The sequence below is a fragment of the Amyelois transitella genome, chromosome 7 (assembly GCF_032362555.1).
Source record: "Amyelois transitella isolate CPQ chromosome 7, ilAmyTran1.1, whole genome shotgun sequence".
NCBI lineage: Eukaryota > Metazoa > Arthropoda > Insecta > Lepidoptera > Pyralidae > Amyelois > Amyelois transitella.
This window is the reverse complement of record NC_083510.1, coordinates 8,560,036-8,575,297: the sequence shown is the minus strand read 5'-3', so window position 1 is coordinate 8,575,297 and position 15,262 is coordinate 8,560,036. Positions and strand designations below refer to the sequence as shown.

The window sequence follows — 15,262 nt, the reverse complement described above, 5'->3', positions numbered from 1 at the left end:
TTAAAATCAATAAAAAAAAATGATTGAAAATATGAAGAAATGCCATGCAATTTCTTGGAGTTTTATCTAGTTATCTAGCACAATTCGGTAGAACTACAACGCGGTCAATACATACCACGTTGCATGTCAATTCCTAATTAATTCAGAGAAATCGTATCGTAGTTTAATATTTATTTTGATTTTTTATAATTTAATACTGTAAAGATTTTTAGCGTCTACCTGTTACCGTTTATACATTTATCTATTAAAACTGTATTAGGTTAAAATAGCGTTGACACAATGAGTGGACTGCTTAATGCTAAATACATTATCTAATAGTCTACCTTTGGATTAAGCAGATTTACTTTTTTTCTTTATAGAGATTATTAACAGAGAAGTTAATACTTATCTCACATTTGTGGTATATATATAAAACTAGCTTTTTTAACATGTGCGAGTCCTTACTCGCCCTTACTAAGCCCCCTTGGGCTTACATTTCGTTTCAAAACAACCACAATACAACGACTTCGTTCCGCAGCGACATATTGCAGAGGCTGAGGCAGAGGAAATAATAATTGACAGTGACAGACATTTAGAAAAGTCACTCAACTCCTCGTCCCTAATAAGAACGAATCCAAAATATTGCAAAATTGAAGGCTTTATTTTTATCCTTTCATATAAGGTTTTCAGAATAATAAGTGGTCTTTAGACCGATCACGGTGTAATTTAGTTTCATTGTTGTGGAATATTATACCTACCTGTTTCAATATGGGGCAACTTTTGGGATCCTTCAACACCAGAGATGTAGACCTTAACATGGATGATAAACCTACTTTTGATCATCAAGTTGGGTTTAATTATGAGCGCAAGCCTCGAGGTAAATTTCCCAAACTGCAGTATTCATTTTATTAATGATTACTTTATTCATGTCTAATTTCCACGAAAACCTTAGATACTAGTGGTTTTGTTACATAATCCTAACATTATAAATGCAAAAGTTTGTTACCTAGTACTTCTTCACCATTGAACTAATTTTCATGTATTTTGCGTACACAAAGTGTGGTACAGAATAGCACATAGTACCTACTTATCCCACAAGAAAAGACTAATTTATTCTTTAATTATTATAAATAAACAGTTTTGTTCTCTGATATAAAAAGATGGCAGTTTCATTTATTGGTTATAAAGTTGGTTTCAAGTAAAAAAAAAAACAAATTCAAAAGTTCAAAATTTTTATTCATAATTATATTCCATATTGTTGGTTCACCATTTATAATTAGTAAGTATGTAGAGCTTGAATGAAGAGAGTTATGAATGTGGATGAAGCGAAGGAAGTATCCAGAGATCGTGGCAAGTGGAAAGAGGTAGTCTCTGCCTACTACTCCGGGAAAGAGGTGTGATTTTATGTATGTATGAAATCTAATGCTTGTATCTTAAAAATAATAACCCATTTGATGTGTAGTTATTGTCATTTTCAGAGATGATAGCCAAGGAAGAAGATCTAGTATCGGCTAGAATTCCTCCAAACAAAAGAGATTACTGTGCTCACTATTTGTTGGACTACCATATGTGCCGCTATAAGAACATGCCAATGATTTATAAATGTGCCCATGAAAAACACAATTATTTGAACTGTGAGCAACAAGAGTAAGTTATCTTGCATTTACAATAGAAGACATCAGTCTTATAACACTGTGTCTGGTTTTAATAAATAATGTTGGTTGTACTCTCCATCTCTTCCCCATGGATGTAGCAAAATTAGTCAAAAGGAATATGAGTTTCATTCATCTTGTATAAACTTCCATGCTGATGCTGGTATAGTTGGGCAGAAAAAACACAGATTATTGAGATCAATTAAGGGAAAGGCTAGTTAACTTCAGATTTTTCTTTTAGGCAATGGGCTTGCAATGCTGTTACTATTTGAATCTCAAGTCCATCATTAAGCCATATGGCTTTACTTCTTGTAACAAAATAAGAACATGGCTGTTACAAGAAGTAAGGGTTAGAGATGTGCTTATATTGATATTTATACTCAGGATTTGATACAAGAAATTATTTTACTTTCAGCTATGTATTGAGGATGAAGGAATTCGAACGAGAACGTCGTCTGAGACTACGTGAACAGCGCCTCGTCGGAGCTGCTTAAAGAGTTTCAGTTGCTTAGACAAAAAAATTATGATTATCAAGATGTAAATAGATTAAATAAAAATGTTTCTTTACCATATAGTATTAATGATTTTCGGATTTTGAAGCCTAATTTTAAGTTACTTGTGCAATTTTATATAGATGTGCATAGATCTACATATGATAGGAGATGCAATGTTTATAATAATTAATTGCTGTCAAAGTATTCAAGAATCCAAGCAATTTTGGCATGATAATTAAATAACATTAAGGTGGGTAGTTTAAAAACATTAGATACATTTGTATTTGGGTTACTGATGATTTAAATAATTTAATCCAAAGAAGTTTGCATTCACAAGTAAGTAAGAAATACATCCAAGCAAAGTTTATACTTTTCAAACACAGATTTCATGAAACATGGATGTTGATAGATTTAAAACTTACAACTTGAAAGTTCTAAAAACTATTGGAAAAGGGACTTATGGGTAAGTGACTACAAATAACTAGAGATAAATCTTTTTGTGCTTATTTGTTACTTTTTTATTAACTTCATAATTTTGGAGAACAATTTTTCACCCTTGTTTCAGAGATGTTTATTTGTGTGAAAATCGTTTGAATAACAATTTAAGTATTGTCAAAGACATCGAGTTGAATGTGAAAATTCAGGATCATAAACAGGTACCTACTTATTTCTTTATGTCATGAAATATATATTTCATTAGGAAATCTTCGTTTAATTAGTCGTTTATGTACCTACCTATTTTTATTTTAGGAAATCGCAAATGAAGTGAATATTCTATCTGCAATGAATCATCCAAATATAGTAAAATTCTATGATTGTTATTATACAGAGAGCCATGTAATGATCAGTATGGAGTATGCAATAAGTGGAAATTTAGCAGAGTACATGTATCAGCGGTACCCGAAATTAATAAAAGAGCAGGCAAGTTGAATCATGCTCCCATTTCCAAGCCTAAATATTTTAAGCCATAAGCAACCAATAGAGTCATGTTTCCCTGCAAAGGTTGCGGAGGTAAGAGGTCGAGTAACTACGTATTATCCACTCCTGGGTCGTGGTTATACGCGGGTTCTGGCCCAGGATGCCGAAGTCAATGATGTAGCTTTTAGAGAAATTGATCTTATCCAGCCGAGCTAGGATGGCACGCGCGACGACGTCTTTATCGCGCGATAAACCATGGCTGTCCCGTTTCACGTCGTAGTAAAAAGTAAAACAGTGATAGTTCATCGCTTGACAGAAGAGTAATATGCTTACCTAGTAACTCTGCAAATGATTAAAAAATCCTCATATTTGGACCGTTTTTTTTTTAGGAAATACTTTTTTATTTCTGCCAAATATTGCTGGGAGTAAATTATATCCATAACTTGCATATAATACACAGGGATTTGAAAGCTGAGAATATTTTGCTTACTGGAAAAAATGGAGTTCTAGTTAAAATCGGCGATTTTGGTATTTCGAAGATGCTTGCCAGGTATCCAATTTTTATGTCATACTATATAAGTTTTTTTCAAGACAAGTGGTTTATTATATGTTTGACGTCTGTAAGTATACATATGCGATTCATACCATTTTCATCAAAGTGGTCCAGTGGAATTCAATAGATGACATGATAGCGGCAGACGTGAGGAGGACTAGGTATTTAGTTCTGTAACATCTGACGTTAAGAGTGAGACCCTGTTCTATTCTGCTATCTAAATACCTACTTAAAATTCCTTGAATACCTATAACTACAGCTAAAATGGCAGCGGTCTGTACATTTGTTCGTAAGACAACAGCAAAACGTGCACATGCACTGTTTTTTTTATTTCAGTGCTAAGAAAACCTCTACGGTAATTGGTACTCCTTACTATTTGGCTCCAGAGCTATGTGAAGGCAAGCCTTATGACACTAAAAGCGATGTGTGGGCTCTTGGGTGTTTGCTGTATGAAATGTGCACTCATAAGAGAGCTTTCAATGCAGAGGTAAGATAGAAAAAAAAAACAGCTACACATCCTATTTGTTGGTATAAGAGAAAAAATACTAGGCTCAAACCTAGAGTAATTTGCTACATATTCTACAAAAAATCATTAAAAATCGGTGTAGCGCTTTAAACGTAATTGAAGGCGCAGGCAGACTTTTGCATTTATAAGTACTATGGTTACAAGAAACTCTCGAACAATATTATCATAAATTGGAAAGGCGATATACAGGTGGGCGCTTATATGCTGAGAAGAAGTATGGAATAAATGTATTTTATTTACAGACACTAGTTGGTTTGGTAAAAGCCATAACTTGCGGCAGCGTGCACCCAATAGAATTAGCCATATACAGTCGAGGAATGCAGGATCTTATAGACGCTATGCTCTCCATCTTGCCAGACAAAAGACCTCCCATAAAAGATCTTATGGGCCGTATGGTTCTTTTGCCCGCTGTATATTCTGTATTCTTAGATGCTGGGAATGAGGACTTATTGTTTTTAAAGGCAACTGAAGAATTTCTAGGAGCGGTAAAGCAAGAAATATAACAGAAAAAAAACATAAAGCAAAAGTGAACACGAATTTAGAACATAAATCATTTAGAAAATGAAGTACAGATTTAATTTAATAAATAGCGACTAAGTATAATGATTGATTTGATAGTGTTGTAATTGATGATGATTCAATTGATTTGACTTCAAATAAAACAATGACATAAATGTAAGATGATATTTTATTTAAACCGCTTCACTAATTAAATAAAAGTTTCAACTTGCTACATTGGTAGGTATATGTTCTGTTCTTTTCTGAGTTCTTAATAAACTTCAGTTCCCTATGTAGTATCTGTTCTACCAGTACCAAATGTAGTTATCTATTCTCATCAGCTTAACATATTTGACACTTATGTACTAGAAAAATTAAAGAAAAACCATAGTATCTATTCTTCACTGCTTGACAAATCTTACTTCATTGGCCGTTTAGTTGGTCCGTCTCCATTTCCTCATCATCCTCTTCTGAAATCATAAAGTAATTTATTGTTATTTTGCATTTAAAGTACAGATTTTAATGTAAGTCCAACATGATTTTTTTTTGACAAAGATAGGTCCCGAATACATAAAAACGAGGACATAGCTATAAATTTCAGCTCTCGACGCATATCAGTTGAATAAATTAAAATCTAATAAGTAATTAACTGCTGACTGACTAAGTTAAAACTGAACTTTGTACTAGGCAAATAGCTTAAAATGTCCAATTAGAATTCATTAATATTATAGAAAAAATAAAATATGAGGAAACATTTTTAAATATCTGGATTGCCATGAGCTCTTAATTTGGGTGAAAAATAGTCGCATATAGTTGCACTGGTTTGTGCATGCACAGTTTCGACAGTTTGGTGTTCTTCGAATACTATAACTCGAGGGCTCCGGGTTCGGGTCCACTGTCGAAAAATGTTGTATAATGGTCAATTATCACAAACACTATGAAATGTAATAATACATGTATAAATAAATTTCATAAACACTATGAAATGTAACGGGAGTGTAGTTTTGATGATTTATGATTATTTGGCTTTTTAGTTTGCCTTCATATTATGTTGACAAAAATTAGTTGTACTTTTAAAATGTTGATTCTATTTTAAATCACATCAAAGCCTAAAGAAAACTTGACAATAAGTTTGCTGACAAATATACTTCATTATATACATGTAAAATGGTTTTGACTATCAACTTACGTTGACCATTTCCTTGAGTCTGCGGCTGTAACGGCTTTTGTCCAGGAATCTGGCCAGACTGCAGCATACGGGTTAACCGTTCCACCTCTTGCAAAGACGACGCGTTTTTAATGGCATCTCTGATTTTGTGGATCTCCTGTGGAGTGAGATCTGAAATTTTGGATAAAAATTAATACTTGCAAATGAATAATGTTTTGTGCTCATGGCAAAAGACACTTAAACGCATAACATCACATTTAAAATTCCCAAGACAACCTGATGTCAAGGCTGACTGGACTAAAAACTTTGGAGCTATTCTGCTCTGATCACCCGAAGGAACCACTCTTCATTATTACTTTTGTCAAATCTGATCCACTCTGAAATATTTTCTATTCAATTCTGCTCTCCCTAGAAAATAACTGAAATTAGCAGATCCATTTTATCAGATTTTGGAGATCAGATCAGAATTCCCCATTTTCGCCAGATTTCATGAATTCTTTTTCTCTCAGGTGTTAATCACAGTTACAGCCTCACCTCCCTGGAGAAGAGCTTGGGGTGCACCTGTTGACTATGATCTTGGATTGTCCACATCCATTATTTTTAGATAATCAACAGAGAATGAAATCGGGTAAACACTTTTTATGAGTAAGAGAGAACAAAAACAAAGACAACTTACTAGTAACTTTTGGATCAGGCATACTTCCTCCAGGTACAAAAGTTTTGGCTTTCCTTGATATTTCCTTCTGCATTTCTTTTCCCTTTTTGCTTTTGAAAAGAGTGTTTGCCTCTTCTCTTTCCTTCTGTTTAATCTTTCTGAAGTCTAATAGCCTTAGTCCAGGCAGCTTGAAGGCAATGTATGCTCTGTGAAATATTGAAAGAAAATAAAATTATCAAATCATAGTGTATTTTTATTTAGTATGATCATGATCATAATTATGAATACTAGAAGCACAAATTTACCTGTAATGTTGTTTGTTGGCAACTGGATTGTGCATCAGCGACAATGTCCGTAACTTTGGTAGTGTTGCCAGAGGATCCAGATCACCAAGCTCAGTGATGTTGTTATTTGCTAGCACAAGGGTTTCCAAGTTTGGTATATATTGTTCCAAATTTTCACCAATTCGTCTGAAAATAATGAAAATTCTTCAATATTTAACCAATGAAAGCATAATAATTAAAGAAATGTATGTATGTTATAGGGCGGTGTGGTTGTAAGAGGTGATTAAAGGGTTAAAGCCCCTTCCATTAATAATAATACAAGCTAAAGTTAGGTTCCATGTTAATATTGTTATGGAGTTAGATGGGATTCTTCTGGGTGTAATGCGTGGTTTCCTAAATAAATATACTTACACAATTCTATTATTGTTAAGCAATAAACATTTGAGCCTCTTTAATAAGGGAAAACCATCGAGTTTTCTGATATCGTTGTCTGAAAAATCTATAGTATCAAATTGGTCCAACGTCGCTCCCAAGTTTTCAATTTGTGGTATTTTGTATCCTGTAATAAAAAATTGAGCATCAGTTTTACTGTTATATTTCATTATTTGAGTTAAACTTTCAAATTTATTATTTGATTTTAAAAACAACTAGTATGTAAAAAATAAAAAATATGATTCGCGTGTGAATTTAACCACTAACCTCTAAGATCTAACTCGCGATCTCTGCAGGGATTCATGTACTGCATAGAGTTTTGTATCAATTCATTTGTCAGCTTGACCATGTTTGCTATAGTATTCTATATTTTATTTGATTTTAATACAAAATTCACAAAGGGAAATAGAAGTAAATTGGATGCCGTGTTTTGTTTGCACTGCAGATATTTTTGACGTTGGCTTGATTGACGCTGATATGGATGACCAAAGACAACAAATAGAGTGAACGAATGAAATGAATGCTTGATCAGTGTTATCACTAGTAAAAAATATTATTATTCACTAGCACCATCTATTGAGTGCTCGTTGTAACAAATAATAATTTAACTTACTGCCATCTATTGTGGAATATTGAAAAAAAGATATAACATGAATGGATATCAGTAACATAAAGAGAAGCACAGAATTTGGAACAAGAACACACATACTATACTATACCTAGTCACATTTATATACCACTAGGTGACTATTCGTAACTGACAATTTTTCCCTTCCACTCTCTTCATACGCTCCCTATTTGGCACGCTGGTAGGTTAGGGTTTAGGGTCCAGTGTGACCACGTATTTCAGGCGAGGAAGGAATGCAAAAAGGAAATGGAATGCGCGTGCCTGTGTGGAAGCAGCGATCTTTGCATACCGTACATATAGAAAGACTACTGTCAAGATAATATATCTACCATGGCGGTTCTTACACTTAGAAATGAAAAATGTATGTTTATCTCTTAAGCTGTTACGGTTAAACTGCCGAATCGTTTTCATGAAATGTTGTGAAATAGAAAACAACGCAGCTCTGCGCGTTAAAATCAAATTCCCATTTTGTCCTTACTCCGTGGCATTTGTAATTTTTTGGCGGTTTTTTCGTGAAAGTGTACAAAAATTAATTACCTCCAGTAGTTTCTGTATTTTGAGGTCGTATCAGAAAGTCTTATTAAAATAATATAATTTTTTTTATTACTTGGCTTGAGGGTGAAACATTCAGGTAGATAAATAATGAAACAGCTTTAGACTTTTCTCCCATATCTTTTTATTCTAAATACATTAATATTCTTTAATTCAACTCAAATATTCATTTAAACTATTACAAGCTATTTTTTATTTAAAACATAAATAATAAGTAATGCAAATGTCCAGCATTGCACACTTTAACTCGGTATTAATAATTTATCTAGGTATTATCCGATCTTAGCGATAGATTTTCATACTGACAAAACATTATAGGTACCACAACACTGAAACCACTTTGGCGAAAAATAATAACAATATTTTATTTAGTAGGTAATTCTAAATACAATAACTATTGAAGTATGACATGTCAATGCGCAAGCGGTTCTACCATAGCCGTTTTTTATCTTATTTTAGTAATAAGAGCTATGTCACGGGCGTATTTGACATGCCATTACGTTGAGTAACCAAACCAATAGGTATATTTTTTTACAGAAGGTAAATGCCCAAAGACATTCCCTTCTGACAAAAAAGCCAAGGTTCCACTGTTTGTGGTCTATGATCATAATCAAATCTTGCATTTAACAATTACTTATGTACGTCTATTGAAATAAGAGGTTAACAACGAGCATATTTTACGAGTCTAAAGGTAATCGGTAGTTCTCAATAATATCTGATACGCCACAAAACGTGGTAACTGCCACAGCGGCACAGAATAGGGTACACATTTCTTCACAATATGAAATTACGAAAGATTGGTTACGTGTTATACACAGATCTACTGTAGTACATTATTTAACACAATTCGTTACATATACAATAGAAAACAAAATGATTCTAAGCGTAATGTCTCTATTTTAACACACAAGTAGATAAGCGTTTTATTATGTTTTTTGTCCAAATTCTATTCTATGCATTCTCAAAATCAGACATTTGAAGACATCACGGCGAATTCCACATCTCGATCGCCGAATCAAATCTTAAATTACCTACGAAAATAATGTTACATTGGACCTTCAATCTTCTCCGATGAATGCTAAAATGATGACTTAGAGAATACTCGAAAATAATACTTCAACTAGGAAATACCGTAGAAATAAAACATACAACAAAATGAATTGTCAAGAATTATAATCATTTAATCTGGTATAAATATCTTTTGAGTACATGAAAGTTTAAGAGACCAGCTCGTAAGTAATAAAATCGTACAACAACAATGATGAATACAATGAAATGCAAATAATACAGGTTGTTTGAGTCCTCTTCATTCGAGAAGGTGCCTACTAATTAACAAAATGAATCAATTTGGAGACTGTATACAAATGAGTGATAGAATACTGGGTAGAGTGAAGTCAGATCTGTTGTGTTTCTGTTGCGGTTCGAATGGACATTTCAGACTGAGGGTTGAGTAGGTTCTTGCTAACACATGATTACACAAGAATGTTGTGCGAATGAAGTGCTTCAGAAACTATTTAATTAGTATGTACTATTGCAAGGCCCGGCCCGCGCTCTCGCCGTTTCTCTTAAATATTTTCTTCAAATATTATGAGCTCACTCGAGAAAAATCTTAGTCACAAACCACTCTTTGTTAGTACTTAATATTGTAAACACTTCAAGCCGTTAGTTGCATACACAAAAACTTTTAAAGATTCATGACTATTTAAATTTTTGGGTAAAAGAGAACTAGAATACATTAAATTTACAAAAATAATACACTATTCTAAGGAGAAAAATAAAAGGATCGCCAGCGACCCTCAACAAGAAATGAGGTGGAGGCTTACGTATACCAAAGGAATAAAGCTATCAGGGTGAACTCGGCAACGTGGGTGTCTTCGCAGAGGCTGGCCGAATATTAAATATTCAGAAAAAGACACAACAACAACTCCGAAAGGCAATTTTAAAAATGTACCTTAAAATAGATTTATATTTAGGATACCTATCATGTAATATATTTTGGTGATTAACATCATTATCGCGAACCCGTAGTAAATATGAGAGACGTGGATGATATGACAATATAAATTACCCTTTCATACCAATTAATAAGCGTTTTCAATGTCCTTACTTAGCCGACCCCGTATATGCGGCGTCGGCGACTAAAACTACTTACACGACTTTAAATTTACGAACCGAATACTAACTACTTACAGGGATATCGAACATTTTTCTGTGAACTTAAGAATCAATTTTATATCTTTGGTTAGACAAAACGAAACAATAATAATAAAACACTAGACGATCAATGTTACACAGTCATTGGAGGGACATATTATTTTAGTCGTTAGGTTAACTCTAAACAACATTGCATAATCACATATAAATAATCATGATCGAAATGTAACGATGCACCCGCCGATCGTCCCATTTCGACGTTAAGCGTCAACAAGTGTTATTATTATCCAACAAGATGTCGCGGCCGAGGGCGAGCGACAAGGACGGCCGACGCGCCCTCTCGCTCTACTGCCAGAGCTTCCACCACACCTGCATTCTTTCAGAGAGTTTCTTACAGATTCCCAGTAGTTTCCGTCACATCCCACCGTCGCCCTCCCCCTCGCATTCTTCTGAGCCTTCGCCCTCTTCAAGCGTTACCTGTTCAACAAAACAAACAAGAAGTTTAGCAATTGATCGGTCTCCTCCTCCTCTCGGTACTCCTTAATTGTACCGGCCTATCCTAACTTCGTTTATAATCACATTATAAAGTTTTTAGTAGACTTAGAAAGGATACTTTAGAAGAAAAAGCACTAAAAATATTTCATCAAAACTCCCAAGGAAACTTTAGATATATTTGTGCTGTGAAAAGTTGATAAAGTCACAACTTACTTGAAATCGTATTTGTTCGGGGCGGTCGTCATCAGCTCCTGAATGCGTCTGGATGGGCGCAGGCGGCGGTGACGGAGGAATCATGCTTTGGTAGTAGTCTCTGTTCTCCTCCAGTGTGTCCAATATATCCTGGGCGTCTGGATGTACGAGATCCGCCCATGTCTCCCATAGCGGGTGAACTATGTAGTCTATGAAGCCGACTTGAGATTTCTCTATTGTAGCATTATGCCTGTCGCACATAGGGCTTATGTCCATGCCTTGCTCTCTTTCCCGATCTCCTTGCTGGAAGAACTCCTCCATCAATAACGCCACCCACCGTTTATACAAAGGCAACGGTTTGGTTGGGTTACTGAGATCGGCACAGTGCACGAGATTCTCCAATACTTGTATTCTATCGGTGTAATTGTCTAGTAATAAAACGCCGCTGCCCGCGACTTTCTTCGTTTCCACCATCGTCTTAAGGTCCGCCAAAAGGCTCATGTGTTTTGACATGTCAGTCGAGAGCACCATATCAATAACCATTTTCCTCAGCGTCTGCCTTTGCTTCTTGTGTAAGTTGACGAAGATGTCGCAGCCATCATTTTGAAGCAGCTTGAAGGCCACTGCTAGGTGATGGTTTTCAAGTACAGATTCGTCATTGTACATGAGGGCTAGCTCTGAGCTAGAGTTGACAAGGAACTGATTTGTCAGGCCTGGGTGGTCGACGTCGTGTACGCATGCCGCAAATAGTGCTGCGCACACTTCTATAGGAGTGAACACGGCATCCAGCGCTGGAGTGTTCAGTAGCACGTTCGTTGACTGTGTCACGTCAGCAGCGTGAAGAGAGTTGTGAAAGGGATTGTCTCGTATATAATGTTCTTCCAGTGTGACAGCGAACGTTATGAAAGTTCTCGGTGCTATCTGAAGAGTGGAGAGTAGTTCCCTTGAAGTGAAAGCAGCGTATGCGACTGCGGTAAGCGGGCGACCACCGGAGAAGTCTCCAATGCGGAAGATGTCCACGCCCCAACGGTCGATCTCACCGAGCAGGCGGCCAAGTTCTTCTTCATGAGGGGTCTCTACTCCGTATCTGGGAACACGATCTCCAGTAAAACTGTTTGTGTGTGTCAACGCCCTCTTGACTCCAGATATCTGCAAATAAGAATTTCATGGTTAGGCACTTAAATTTGTGACGCAAATAATATTTGAATGATTATTAAGTAAACAAAACATTTTGTAGAAATTATAAAATTTATGAAGAAAACCTACTTGTGACATAGTTGTCCCCGGTCCGGCATGGCGAGGCTTTTCCTTTTTCTTGGCACGTTCGGAGCCTTCCTCGACTTGTAGACATGGTAAATCGAGTTCTTGCTGTTTGTCTGCAAAAAAGAAAAATATTATGAATAACAAATATTGTCAAGGCTAGTAGAGCACTGATATCTTCAATATTTGGCTGATAAACATCGTTGTCCTAAAAAGGAGAGTATGTAGGTAATAAAAAAACAGCTGCGCAAATTTTAATCAGATCTATTCCGAGGAAATTTGGGCCATGATAACAGAGATATGAAAGTGAAAATACTATCAAAGTGGCGCACATGTGGCTGAGAATAGTCTCCATTTATAAATAGCCTTAATATCCCTTTTTAAACTATTGAGGTTTAACCACACACTTAACCTAAATAAATTCTACAAAATGCAATAAAATTTGAGGTATTCCTGAAATAGATTGTTAGTCCATATTGAAGCCACTTCGATAGTTATCACTTTCCCAAAACAGTGCCAATGGGTATGTGTGCCGAAAAAGTAGGTGAACACGTCAAGAAGCCATTATTCAATTGATTGATTGATACCGTGAGGTACCCTGCGTACAAGTTTTAGATAACCAGGCAATCATTGCAATCGAAATAAGATATATTACACAATTTCAGGCGTCGCGGTTTGAGTTATGAAGTGACAAGAGACTGCTACTTTCTCTTCGCGTTTTGAAAGTCGATTTGGGCTTTAACTTTCGTTTTTCGCAATTGCGTCTCAATTAAATCATTTAACTTTTCAGCCTCTGATTTATAAAGTGACATTAATGTTGATAGCACTTATGAACAAAAATTGAATTACAAACCGGTCATTTTGTACACATTTAATTTATAGATAGTGAAATTAAATGATTGTTCAAACAGCACATGTAACGAGTAGATTAGAGAGGCCAAAATATAATGAAATTAATCCTAAAGTATACACCTAACGAAGATTACAATGATAACAAGCATGATGTGATAGTACTACGTATCTAGTTTATATCTAATCACGAGATATATGGAATCGCTAAAAAGTTATTTTTTAAGCGACGTTTCGAAAACATTTCTTAAGAGGAGTTCTTATATTAAACGCGTATTGTAATCTTGTTAAATGCTTATATTTTTAGTTCATGATAAATTGATATTGAACACTTTTCTTGGATTATCATTTTATTCTTACATGTTAGTTGAAATTTAAAACACGTGCTTAATTGGGGTTATCTTAGATTTAAAAGATTTGTTCACAGTAATGTTTATAAAATTAAGATGATAATTTTGATATCGTATCGTCTTATCGACTATGTATATCATAATTAACATCGCAATGACTGTGGAATTGGTTAATATAATCGATACTGCAAAGACTTATCTATTTTTGTATTTTCACTTAGTACATCCCTAGACCACATAAGGAACCTTCATGCCAAGTTGCAAATATCAAGCGGTTTGGGTTGTGCGTTGATAAATATCAGCCAATCAGCAATTTCTTTCAATAATTCGTACTTATGTATTCGATCAAACTAATTAAAGGACAGATGTTAAAATTTCCAAAGTTTGATTTGAACTCAGCAATTGGCAGTAACTTTAAGAATCCGGTGGCGAGGGCCGGCACAAAGCAAACAAATTAATTACGTTGGGCCGTCGGCCGCTGCGAAGTTACGATCCGGTCGTTACCGTCACAAAATAAAACAAGTACAGAAAAGCCATACTTACATACAAATGTAATCAAGTATTTATTCCATATGGGATAGAGAAAGTCAAAACTTTTTTGTTTGGTCAGCTGGTAGACTGGTATAGAATGCCAAACGGCATTAAGTTCGCCTTTTTAACTTTTTTTTGTGCAATAAATAAATAAATAATCACTCTTAAAAAGGGAGAAGGGCCATTCATAATTCTTAAAATAATATCATTATTCTTATAACTTAAAAACATTTAAGTCTTATAAGCTACGGAAGGTAGGTAAAGTGTGTTGATATATACCTACCTTTGCATTTTTTATCAGTTCTATTTCTATAGGTTGAATGATACAATATTCATGCCAAGACTTGGTCAAATTATATAGCTGTGGGTGCAACAGATAACGTGAATGCGAAAGTCTTAAAGACTTAGAACGGCTTAAATTGTAAGAACTGACGATTCCTTAAATCTCCTCTCATGATTTGGCTCGTCCGTCGGAAGGTCGGTAGAGCCATGGGTGGTGTTAGGATAGGTCTGTAAATTCCACAATTTGTGACAAGCCGTTCGTCAATTGACACAATGATCGCTCATTGGGCCCGTCAAAATAATGAAGCTTTGCATTGTAACGCCCATAATAAAAGCCGATCAATTTATTTATTGGAACGAATGTTGCGCATAATTTTAGAAATAATTTACGAGTCGATTGTTAATTTAAGGGAAAGGCTTACTGGGATTCTGCTTTTAGGCAATGGCCTACCATCCGGCCACTATCTAAATCTGAATTCTTTTCAGCCATACAGTCTTTTTTAAGATTTATAGAATTTTTTAACATTTCATTGATCGAAGTTTTTATCATTTCAGTTAAATGTGGCGTGACTACATCTGTGACATGGGGCCTTTTTTCGTTCCCAGATACTTCTATTTTTGTTAAGTCACTTTAAGACAAAGATATTAAATATTGATTGCATTATCTTTAAAAAATAAAAGTATAAAGTTAATTACTTTGGGTTTTATGACTTCAATGGCAGAGTTACTAAGAGAACTGAGGTTATCAACATAATTATGACTTCTGGAGATTATTTTAATTTATTTGACATTTAAAGATATAATATATAA

The 15,262-nt window shown here is 34.9% G+C and overlaps 4 protein-coding genes across 12 annotated transcripts in view; 2 read left to right on the top strand and 2 right to left on the bottom strand.

Annotated features, from left to right (window-relative positions):
• The first annotated feature begins 565 nt into the window (after nucleotides 1-565).
• LOC106137773 (NADH dehydrogenase [ubiquinone] 1 beta subcomplex subunit 7-like) lies at nucleotides 566-2,201 on the top strand. Its single transcript, XM_060945181.1, has 3 exons — nucleotides 566-856; nucleotides 1,458-1,626; nucleotides 2,047-2,201. The coding sequence occupies exons 1-3, from the start codon at nucleotides 748-750 to the stop codon at nucleotides 2,123-2,125; spliced, it is 357 nt and encodes a 118-aa protein (XP_060801164.1). The 5' UTR covers nucleotides 566-747; the 3' UTR covers nucleotides 2,126-2,201.
• A 53-nt stretch (nucleotides 2,202-2,254) lies between these two features.
• On the top strand, nucleotides 2,255-4,801 carry LOC106137019 (serine/threonine-protein kinase Nek8). 2 transcript variants are annotated; one of them, XM_060945179.1, is made up of 6 exons: nucleotides 2,255-2,375; nucleotides 2,691-2,781; nucleotides 2,876-3,046; nucleotides 3,433-3,593; nucleotides 3,933-4,083; nucleotides 4,365-4,801. In XM_060945179.1, exons 3-6 carry the CDS (start codon nucleotides 2,909-2,911, stop codon nucleotides 4,623-4,625), a joined length of 711 nt encoding a protein of 236 aa, XP_060801162.1. In that variant the 5' UTR covers nucleotides 2,255-2,375; nucleotides 2,691-2,781; nucleotides 2,876-2,908; the 3' UTR covers nucleotides 4,626-4,801. The 2 variants fall into 2 exon arrangements, with proteins under 2 accessions (XP_060801162.1, XP_060801163.1); XM_060945180.1 differs by having other exon boundaries at nucleotides 2,350-2,781; nucleotides 2,876-3,136.
• LOC106137771 (U2 small nuclear ribonucleoprotein A') lies at nucleotides 4,793-7,640 on the bottom strand. Its single transcript, XM_013338676.2, has 6 exons — nucleotides 7,427-7,640; nucleotides 7,139-7,286; nucleotides 6,749-6,913; nucleotides 6,465-6,649; nucleotides 5,810-5,959; nucleotides 4,793-5,090 (listed from the first exon to the last, which is right to left on the bottom strand). Exons 1-6 carry the CDS (start codon nucleotides 7,506-7,508, stop codon nucleotides 5,044-5,046), a joined length of 777 nt encoding a protein of 258 aa, XP_013194130.2. The 5' UTR covers nucleotides 7,509-7,640; the 3' UTR covers nucleotides 4,793-5,043.
• An 815-nt stretch (nucleotides 7,641-8,455) lies between these two features.
• The window catches only part of LOC106137774 (cAMP-specific 3',5'-cyclic phosphodiesterase), a 389,030-nt gene continuing 382,223 nt past the window's right edge, over nucleotides 8,456-15,262 (bottom strand). For all 8 annotated transcript variants that reach the window (XM_060945161.1, XM_060945165.1, XM_060945164.1 and 5 more), the window contains 3 exons: nucleotides 12,447-12,556; nucleotides 11,202-12,329; nucleotides 8,456-10,970 (listed from right to left, as the gene is read on the bottom strand). In XM_060945161.1, the coding sequence (XP_060801144.1) occupies nucleotides 10,908-10,970; nucleotides 11,202-12,329; nucleotides 12,447-12,556 (1,301 nt within the window). In that variant the 3' untranslated portion in view covers nucleotides 8,456-10,907. The remainder of the gene's footprint in view (nucleotides 10,971-11,201; nucleotides 12,330-12,446; nucleotides 12,557-15,262) is intronic.

Coding starts and splice junctions, on each gene's coding strand:
- LOC106137773 (XM_060945181.1), top strand. CDS start 748: ATGGGGCAACTTTTGGGATCCTTCAACACCAGAGATGTAGACCTTAAC. Junction 857..1,457: donor TTATGAGCGCAAGCCTCGAG/GTAAATTTCCCA, acceptor TGTCATTTTCAG/AGATGATAGCCAAGGAAGAA. Junction 1,627..2,046: donor TTGAACTGTGAGCAACAAGA/GTAAGTTATCTT, acceptor TTTTACTTTCAG/CTATGTATTGAGGATGAAGG.
- LOC106137019 (XM_060945179.1), top strand. CDS start 2,909: ATGAATCATCCAAATATAGTAAAATTCTATGATTGTTATTATACAGAG. Junction 3,047..3,432: donor CGAAATTAATAAAAGAGCAG/GCAAGTTGAATC, acceptor TTTTTTTTTTAG/GAAATACTTTTTTATTTCTG. Junction 3,594..3,932: donor ATTTCGAAGATGCTTGCCAG/GTATCCAATTTT, acceptor TTTTTATTTCAG/TGCTAAGAAAACCTCTACGG.
- LOC106137771 (XM_013338676.2), bottom strand. CDS start 7,508: ATGGTCAAGCTGACAAATGAATTGATACAAAACTCTATGCAGTACATG. Junction 7,287..7,426: donor TCGCGAGTTAGATCTTAGAG/GTTAGTGGTTAA, acceptor TTTTTATTACAG/GATACAAAATACCACAAATT. Junction 5,091..5,809: donor GACTCAAGGAAATGGTCAAC/GTAAGTTGATAG, acceptor TTATGATTTCAG/AAGAGGATGATGAGGAAATG.